The sequence below is a fragment of the Lolium perenne genome, chromosome 4 (genome assembly GCF_019359855.2).
Source record: "Lolium perenne isolate Kyuss_39 chromosome 4, Kyuss_2.0, whole genome shotgun sequence".
Lineage (NCBI taxonomy): Eukaryota > Viridiplantae > Streptophyta > Magnoliopsida > Poales > Poaceae > Lolium > Lolium perenne.
The window spans coordinates 77,173,800-77,184,316 of NC_067247.2; the positions used below are offsets into that span (position 1 = coordinate 77,173,800).

Consider the following 10,517-nt stretch of genomic DNA (forward strand, 5'->3'; position numbering starts at 1 on the left):
TAGTAAAATGTGGCCTGTGCAAAAAAAATAAAGAAATTCCTAGTAAAAATCCTTATTTTAGCATGGGATTTTATCCTTTTTAGCACTAGCCACATAAAAATTCACTTATTCCTGAAACGACTTCGTGAAGACGTATGATGTGGAGATGTATCCGCAATATTTTGTTTTGAATTTTTTTGACAACTTTGAATATGTTTAAAATACATTTTAAATAAAGGGAGCACCAGGAGCAAAAGCACCATGTCCAAAGAAAATAAACAGCTCTTGCATGCACGCTAGCTCCCGTGCCAGTTCAAGGCTACAATTTGTATATCAAATTCACATCCACAGTTATACCGATATATCTGATCTTTATGGATGCTTTGGTTTCCCACACAATACATTTCTAGAAGGGAAAATAAAGTTCGTTTTACAGAATGCTATTGAGTTTATCTTTACACGTGGAGTGAAGCACACATACAAAATGGCCAAAGTCAATTAAACAAATAAAGTTGTCAAATCAAGGCGTCAGAGAGGCTCATTGTCCAACCACCTTTGTGCCATGGCAAAGCATTCTTCTGGCCGGTATTCTGGAGCAGTATGACCAGCACCCTGCACAAACGGAAAATTGAAGCACATATAACGCTATAGTTATCCTACCGAATTCAGGGACATGATTTCAAGATGAAAACAATATCACCTTCACCGTAGCAAATGTCATATTGTTCTCGTATTTTATGGTAAATCTGAAACGGAGAAGATGATGCATCCAGTGTCAGAAAAAAGAAGAAAACCCCAACACACATTTTGTATGTCATAATTAAAGTTCTTTTTTCTATCTCCGAAGTACGAGAAAAAGGAGAAAGTAAGACTTAACCCTGCAGCCTGCCCATTGAGATGCCATGCCCTCCAGTCATCAACGATGGAGAAGTTCAAGGATCTTATCCATGCATGCGTGCCAAGAAATGGTGCTTCAAGATCATGGTCTCCACTACGCTCACACAAGTTTGCAGTTACGATACGTGGGATCGATAAGATTTTGAACCAAACTGACGATGACGAAAACTTGCTCTCATATTCTTGCTTTTACCTGTACACAAGTGCACGATAACCTCTCGTGGTGAGGTTAAGATGATACCCTACGCTGCTCCGGATCTCGAATGTGTAGGGGAGTCCTACATTGCATTGTATCCACTCGCCCACTGTTGCCTGTTGCCAAATCCATTTTTATGAATACTGTTCCAAATGATTTGGATTGGGAAAAAATGGCAGAGCGTTCCTACATGGTCTCAACTCAGCTGCATAGAAAGATCCGCTAGCTTTTGAACGCTCGGCAAATTCCCAGAGTAAATTTTGGTCCTAAAACTTCAAAAGCATCTAAAATGAACAAAACTTGGGAAGTACTCCCTCCGTCCACAAATAAGTGTACATCTAGGTTTTTGGATAAGTCAAACTTGTTTAATTTTGACCAACTTATTATCAAAAATTATACGCATATGTGACATTAGATTACTATATTATGAAACTACATTTCAAGGTGGATCTAGTGATACTAATCTAGTGTCATAAATGCTGCTACTTTTTCCTAAAAAGGTGGTCAAATGTAATAAAGTTTGACTTATCAAAAAACCTAGATGCTGCCCTTTTGTACACTCACAAAATGTGGAAATAAAGTGCCTTGGACCAACATGATCAACTACCCATCTTCTTGCCTTTTCACACGGGCTGCCCCCTCTCATATCCCACATTAGCAAACTATACCTCATATCCATGTGGCAACTATGTAAGTAAAACAAGTTTCATTGGACAACGCATCATCCCAAATCACTTGGAAGTCAGCGGAGGCTCCGAAAGTGAACTGTGTCTTTGAAAACGTCGGACCAAAAGTAGATTTGAGGCAAAGTTCAGTGTTCAAAAGTTGATTGTGCTCTTCAGATTTTACTACTCGACAACAATATTTGACCATACTAAGGCTGATTTTAGATCTAAAGAAGCTAATGCTACTTTTAGATTCATACTTTATGAATACATAAACTTCATGTAGAACACATTGTATTTACCTCCTTAATCCCAAGAGCATTTTTAGTCAAGTTGTTGTTCATCCAAAAGTAAGCTAGGTAGTAACCATATGTCTGCAGTATAGAAAGAAAATCCAGATAAGTTTTTTCTATGAAAATAGCGTCATATGATATTTGTCACATTCAGCAGAATTTATCTATAAGATTAACAATCAAGGGATGAGGGGCAAAGAGAGACTAACAAAACAATCTACTGGAGGTCGACTAGGTGGCTTGCTTATCTGGATAGAACCTTCCAACAAAAACTTTCTTCTTGAATTATCATCTACGGAATTTGGCGCGACAACGTCACATTTGTCATACAAGATGTGCTCAATTGAAATTTCAGAAATGAGCTGCGGTAGAAGAAAACTAAATTAGCAAATGTTGGCAATACCAGACATTTGGAACAATAAAGAATTACATGAATCTTACATTGTTGATAGTATGCAGAACCTCAGCACACATTTTGTTCGACGGGTTTATATAGTCTCCTTTGCAACTCTCCCTTGCAATCTTTGGGACATGAAACATGCTATATTTTCTTACATCCACACATACTACAAAATATCACCTCTATTTTCAAAGCTTGTGAATGTGGAATTACCTCATATATTTGATCAGATATTATACCGAAGCCATGAGCACTTGGAATTCTGAAATTTTCATCAAACATCGGGTCTGTTATAGGGTTGCCGACCATATATCCCTGGCGATAAATGGAAGTAACAGGAAAAGAGTAAAATACATGATCACAAACACCGTTTGCCATCCTTTTACTGTTGCAAGTATTTAATGTTTGAAAGCTAGAGAATAACTTGCCTTTAGATTGATGATAGGCTGCTGCCCCATTTCAATTCCTGGAGCAAAGTGAAATCAAGAGAAAAGTCCAAATTACCGCGCTCGACTCTTGCTGAAGTTCATATTACAATTCTGATGTGCAAACCCATTTAAGATAGCGCCCCTAACTCCTAAATGTTTTAGACTACTCGCAAAAATAGTGTAAAACTTTAGTCAAAATTTGATATAGCAACTTCTAAAGTGATTTCTCCTGAACTGTTTGCATAGCTGACCTAATAGTTTACTTTCTGTAAAAACAAACTGAATTTGTCTGAAGAATTTGAAATGTCAGTTGAGGAGGGTATTTAAAGGGTTTCTGCACACGACGGTTGCAATCTGAACTTCACCAAGAGATTTTTTTTCCAAGTTTCCTTAGAACATGTGATACTACTTTCTGAAATGTGCATACGGAGTAGATACAAAGAGATAATTAATACCTTCCGAAATGTCTTGTGCAATAAGTGGAATCACCTTTCCAGCATATGAATCTCCAGCAAGGTAGAAATGATTCGAAAGGTACTGCGGATGATCCGTGAACCACTGCATAACCATCCACACATCAGCCAAAAATCAAACGGTACGACATGAACAATGCTTCCTTGACTTCTTGTCACCTTATTCAAAAATCTTTGGACATGCAGAGAAGATGAGTAGTCTCCGACATGGTAGCCTTTGGGATCACGCGCATACGAGAAACCTGAGCCAACTGGAGAGTCCAACAAGAGGATGTTTCCCATCTGAGAATCGTCATCAGTAAACCACAAAACTGAACCAGAAGGAACTTTGATCACGACGAATAGTTTTGGGCGTCATGGATGAGCATCAGTCTCACCTTGGTCCATGAATGTGGGTTATAGACCAACTCCGGCAAACCACCACTATACGGTGCCCGCACAAACCTTAGAGGACCTACGACGCATGGGTATATATCAGTAGCAAGATTATTTCTTTTGAGAATCATGTATCAGGAAATATCTGATGAGGACTAACCGATCTCGAAGGCCAGGCCCATGATGACGGAGCAGCGGGGCCCGCCAGTCAGCCACAGGAGTACGGGGTCCGTGCCGGGGCTCCTCTCCGACTCGACGAAGTAGTAGAAGAGCTCCGTTCCGGTCTCCTCCTCCACGCCCACGTACCTGCATCGCGTGACGGCTTCGTGAGTCACGCCGCCATTTGCGACGAGCGAAGCTTAGCTGTGGGCTGCTGCACTCCTGCGCGCTTACCCTGTTAAGAGGTTGAAGGGCAGAGGCCCATCGTATCCTGGCAGGTGCGTGACGACTGTCGGCGCAGACGCCGAGGCCGGGCGCAAGAACAGCAGAAGCAGGAAGCCGGGGACGAGATGCAGCAGGAGCAGCCGGAGAAGCCTGAAGGACATAATTTGCTTCTTCCGTCTGCGCCTTAATTTGGGCATCCGATCTGAGTAGCAATGTAGCCATGTAGGAAGCATTGGAGGCATGGTCACGTGGAAGTGGTTGTTGATATATCACCTTCTCTTCGAAAAGGAAGGTTCACCTACTGACCTACTCACTAATTGTCTTCTGCGTTATATCAGATGAAGATGGAAGTTTCTTTTGGTTGCCATTGCAAGCTAGATATCTTTTTCTCTGGCTGCAGTCTCCGAGTCCCGCCTTGTTCGTTCAGAGAGCTGTTATGATTTTTTCGATAATGGACGCTTTATTACTCAAAAAAGCAATACACCTGGCATCCGTATAACTAGAATGCACACAGCCGCAACAATCCACGGATTAAAACTAAATGAAAAACTGTAGGTCTCAGCTATTACAAAAACAAAAAGAGTCTAAGACGAAGGAAGGTCGATTCGCAAATCACGCTCCGATCCATGTTGGAAAAAAATATACCACGCTGTGTCCTCCAACCGTCTAGACAACTTGCTGAGCGCGGAGTTGATGAAGGAGAATTTATGCGCCACGTTGAGTGGACCCCAAGAGGAAGGTATGACGAGCACAGCAGGAAGTTTTCCCTCAGTAAGAAACCAAGGTTTATCGATCAGTAGGAAAAAAACGTTCTGTCCCGAGGTGTTGCGAACCAACTCGTGGCAGGACGCACTGCCGGCATCAGCAGCAACGTGGAGACCTGCACACAAACAACCAAGTATTTTGTCCCCAACTTTCAGCGAGGTTATCAAGGTCACTGGTTTTTGCTGAAAATAAAGGATTAAACCAACAGTGTGGAAGAAGAATTGTTTGCGGAGACAAGAACAGGAAAATGTTGTAGAAGATTGCAATTAAAAGAAGAAGGACCGGGGTCCACAGTTCACTAGAGGCGCCTCCCCAATAAAATAAATATGTTGGGTAAACAAATTACAGATGGGCAATTGACAAACAGAGATTCTACGCTAATGGTTGGTGCAGAATACATGCTATGAAAGTATGCGGGCATTACAACAATATACATAGACCGTAATCTAGTTGCATCTATGACTAATATAATCCACCTTCAGGATTGCATCCGCGACACCCTCCAGTATTAAGTTGCAAGCAACGGACTATCACTTTAAGCAATGTGTGTAAAGTAAACGATAAAACCACCCTTGAATAGAACACCGTTGTTTTCTCCCTAGTAGCAACAGCACATCTACAACCGTAGAGAACAAGGTCACTTCCCATGGTTAAATAGAGGCATGAACCCACTATCGAGCATAAATACTTCCTCTTGGAGTCGCTAGCATCTACTTGGCCAGAGCATCTACTAGAAACAGAGAGCATGCAAGATCATAATAACATAATACATAATCTCAACCAAAGCAATCTCTCTATAAATCGGATCCACATCAAACCAACATGTAGCAATTACAAATAGATGATCTTGATCATATTAGGCAGCTCACAAGATCTATACATGAAGCACAACAAGGAGAGGACAGTCATCTAGCTACTGCTATGGACCCATGGTCCCGTGGAGGACTACTCACGCATCACCTCAGATGAAGACATGGCGATGTAGAGGCCTCCGGCGGCGATTTCCCTCTCCGGCAGGGTGCCGGGACGGACTGCAGAACCCTCCCGAACTAGGGTTTCGGTAGACGGTGGTGTCGGAACTTTCCGTGGATGGAGGCTCTGGTCCGTGGGGTTTTCCCGATACGAGGAATAAATAGGCGGAAGGGCGGAGCAAACGAGGCGACGAGGCGCTAGTACATGGGCCAGGCGCGGCCAAGGGTGGGGCCGCGCCTGCCCTATGTACTGCCACGTGGCAGCTCTCCTGTGCGTGTCCTTCTTGCTCCGTCTTCGTCCCGGAAAAATAAGACTATGGGCTTTTGTTTCGTCCAATTCCGAGAAACTTTCATGTACAACTTTTCTGAAACACAAAAACAACAGAAAACAGGAACTGGCACTGCGGCACTGCGTTAATAGGTTAGTCACAGAAAATGCTAAAAAGTGTGAAAAAGTGCACATAAAACATATAAGAATTGTAACAAAATAAGCATGGATCATCAAAAATTATAGATACATTTGGGACGTATCAACATCCCCAAGCTTAACTCCTGCTCGTCCTCGAGTAGGTAAGTGATAACAAATAATTTTTGAGGTGACATGTTGTCACACTACTTTGATCAATCTAAGTGTAAAAGCAAACATAGCTGGAATCATAGAATCCTAACATAAGCATGATAGATATAATCAAACAATGAAACTTAATAACCATGCTAAAACATGAAGAGTAATCGAACAAAAGAAAATGTATAACGTGCATGGAAAGCAAAGTGATTGTCAAGAGCATAGCATAGATACATAATAAAGTGGTACTCAGCTTGTCCCATAAGTAGAAGCAAAACATAAATGCTTGGACACCTTTAAAAGATTATAAGAATGACTAGAAACAAAAAGTTTGAACAAACAATACCATAATTATGAATCAATCAATAAAATCTTGGAACCATGCACATAAAACTAAGAATGACAACTATGCTCTCACAAGTGGTGCATAAACTAGAAGGTGGAGACTCAACATAAAAGTAAAAGGTCTCTCTTTGAGAGGCAAGTAAGATCACTCATGTGCTAGAGCTTTTTATTGAAACAACAAGAGTATAAAATACACTTTTGAGAGGTGGATGATGTCAACGGTAAGTACAAAGCATATGGGTTGTGCAAAAGTGCTACTTCTAAATCGCAAGCCTCATGCATAATTGCTACTAGTGCTCACACCTCGTCCTACTCACCTCGGATCACCATTAGCTCTCATCACATACAAGTTGTTTTAACCGAGTATCACAAAGGGGTACCCCGTGCCTCCTGTACAAAGGTCCTAGGAGATGCATTGCTTTTGATTTCTCATTTTTAAAGCATCTTCAACTTGGGACATCCATACCGGGACGACACGAGCAACAGATAAATGGACTCCTCTTATTTTTATTATTGCTAGAAGCTTTCTCATAAGAGATTGAGGATTTGTTCAACTGAAACTTGCACCAGGATACATGGCTTCCGTTAGCGGTCCAATGTTCTTCTTTAACAAAAATGTATACTCAAACTATTTTGCATGGATAATCTCCTTCATTTCAGAAAAGATGAACATGCATAGCAACCCACATGATATTCAGTGGCAAAGCACGCTGAGGTGTCCCCAGTATTTTAATGGTTATCATACAACATGCAACTTAAAAGAGCTACGGTTACACCAGGAACACACGGTAGGCACAATAGTCATTTTTGACTACTTTCCCATGAGCAACAAAAATATAATACTTTGAAATTTAAAGGTAGCACATGAGAAAACTACTATGGAATGGCAATGAAATACCACATATAGGTAGATATGGTGGACACTTTGGTATATTTGGTTTTTGGTGGTTGGATGCATGAATAAAATACTCACACAAATGGAGGCTGGAAAAAAACGGGTGCGACCAACTAAGAGAGCATAATGGTCATAATCATGCACAGCGATAAAATATATTAATCAAAGCATATTGATCATAGAGGCAATAATTGACTGGAATGTAGTCATAACATGTTGCAAAACATGTGCCAAGTCGACCCAAATAAAAACATTCGCAGGAGAACATATACCACAATATTATGCTTTTGTATTGTATGCTAAAAACAATGCATGAAACCTTCAATGGCACACTAAACACTCTCAGTATTTGAGACTAATCATAATGAAAACATAATTAACAAGATCATCATGAGAATAACATCTAGCAAGAGATGCAAAAATAACTATGCCACAGTCTAAAAATGTTTCCATTTGCATCACATACACATAAAACTTTTTTCATGCTTCCAACGTCAACCAAATGAAACCAAACAACTCTCATATATGAAAAACAAGTAAATGTACAGAAATCTATTGATACACAAATAAATATAAAAGTGGAGCGTGTCTCTCTTCAACGCAAAATGCATAACAGTGGAACGTGTCTCACTCCAAAATAAACATGCAAAACAGCGGAGCGTGTCTCACTCCAAAGTAAATATGCAAAGCGGTGGAGCGTGTCTCATTTTTCTCAAAGTAAACATGAATGATGGGATCCAACTTTATTGAAAGTAAACACATAGCAAAAAGTAAAGAACCTTCAAGGATAACACATATCACATGACGGAATAAAAACATAGCGTGTTGAAAAATGACCTGGTGCTTTTTGTTGATGAAGAGGGAATGCCTTGGGCATCCCCAAGGTTTGACGCTTGTACTTCTTGGATATTTATTGGGGGGTCCAGGGGACATCCCCAAGCTAGATCTCTTGTCCATGCTTCATCTTATTGCATCATTCTTCTCTCCCTACACTTGAAAACTTCCTTCACACAAAACTCAGCACAATTGATTAGCAACATTAGTGCAAATAAAAATATATCAAACCAGCAAGGCTTCAGTAATGGCACATATCAAACACTCATTTTAACATATTCTACTGTAGCTACTTCTTCCCAAAGCTATTTTTCATAAAAGAATTCAAAAAGACGAAGCATTAGACGCAAATGCAAAACATGGCAGAAATCTGCCAAAACAGACCAGCAGGCAGAGATCGAAATTAAAGAAATAGTTATGTTGATCAAATAGAAAAATGCTAAACTAACTAAAGTTAGCTAACATACTGGGGCATAAGAACAAAAAATTTCAGCTTATAATAATGTTCTGGCGATTTTTACGAATTTTTTCGTGACCAGCACAAAATCTGTTTCAGAATTGCAAATACCCCAAACACTGCTTTGTTTCTATTAGAGGCCACTCTTGGCACAGAAACGAAATAAAAACGATAAGGAGAGGTTATTACGGTAGGAATAACTTCCAAGACTCAATAAAGAAAAAAGAACTGAAATAAAACATGGGTTGTCTCCCATAAGCGCTTTTCTTTAACGCCTTTGAGCTAGGCGCAAAAAGGGTGCAAATCAAGTATTATCAAGAGGTAAAGCATCAAGATCAATTACTTATTCCAAAACACCATTTGTATCATCAAGTACCTTAGACACCTCTGAAGATTCAACATGCAATTTACTCTTAGTTGCACTAAAAGTTTTATCAAATTTAAACATATCACGGGTTTTTGGTTTGGGTGCCTTAGGGACATACATAAATTTTTGTTCTTTCCCAACAAAAGCTCTCTCCTTGTTGAGGAAAAAGTTGAACTCAAAGTTTCCATAGCTTCTTCAAGTTTACCAATTCTAATAGTTCTATCATCATTTGCAATGCTACCCTCCAAAACAGCAATTTTTTTATTGATTCCTCCTATCAACTCATTAGTATGGATAGCATCAAAAAGTAAATTGGGCAAACTTTTCTCTAAAGAATCTAGTCTTTTTACCACCTCTTCTAAAGTGATCTCAGTTTTAGCAACATTAATGGGAGGACTTCATACTAAACTTTCAATTAAAACATAGGCTTCCGGGCGGGAGCACCTAGGAAATTACCACCAATAAGAGTATCTAGAACATATCTATTCCAAGTAGAAATACCAACATAGAAATTCCTAAGAAGAATCATAGTAGAATATTTCTTAGTACATCTATGATGAGCATCACATATTCTATACCAACATCTTTCAAACTTTCACCCCCAGGTTGCTTAAAAGTACGAACCTCAACTTCAGAGACATTCATTTTGCAAAGTAAAGTAAACAACACAAATAGAAACTATACTAATTTTTTTGGATTTTTGATATAAAATGCAAACAAGATAAAAATAAAATATGCAAGAAAAGCAATAACAAAGTAAAAGACTTGAGAGTGAGAGACTCCCCTCGCATAAGAGATGCTTTTATCCCCGGCAACGGCGCCGGAAAAAGTCTTTGCTGAGCGCGGAGTTGATGAAGGAGAATTTTTGCGCAACGTTGAGTGGAACCCCAAGAGGAAGGTATGATGAGCACATCAGGAAGTTTTCCCTTAGTAAGAAACCAAGGTTTATCGACCAATAGGAGAAAAATGTTCTCTCCCGAGGTGTTGCGAACCAACTCGTGGCAGGGCGCACTGCCTGCGTTAGCAGCAACGTGGAGACCTGAACACAAACAACCAAGTACTTTGTCCCCAACTTTCAGCGAGGTTGTCAAGCTCACTGGTTTTGCTGAAAACAAAGAATTAAACGAACCGTGTGGAAGAAGAATTGTTTGCAAAGAACAGAACAGGAAAATGTTGTAGAAGATTGTAATTAAAAGAAGAAGGACCGGAGTCCACAGTTCACTAGAGG

General features: G+C 40.0%; 1 protein-coding gene across 1 annotated transcript; it reads right to left on the reverse strand.

Moving 5' to 3' along the window:
• Positions 1 to 241: 241 nt before the first annotated feature.
• LOC127293028 (serine carboxypeptidase-like 11) lies at positions 242 to 4,347 on the reverse strand. Its single transcript, XM_051322578.2, has 14 exons — positions 4,100 to 4,347; positions 3,867 to 4,012; positions 3,709 to 3,785; positions 3,491 to 3,613; positions 3,314 to 3,416; positions 2,859 to 2,896; positions 2,644 to 2,745; positions 2,472 to 2,552; positions 2,240 to 2,392; positions 2,040 to 2,111; positions 1,070 to 1,188; positions 857 to 970; positions 680 to 725; positions 242 to 591 (listed from the first exon to the last, which is right to left on the reverse strand). The coding sequence occupies exons 1-14, from the start codon at positions 4,330 to 4,332 to the stop codon at positions 508 to 510; spliced, it is 1,491 nt and encodes a 496-aa protein (XP_051178538.1). The 5' UTR covers positions 4,333 to 4,347; the 3' UTR covers positions 242 to 507.
• Positions 4,348 to 10,517: the final 6,170 nt, after the last annotated feature.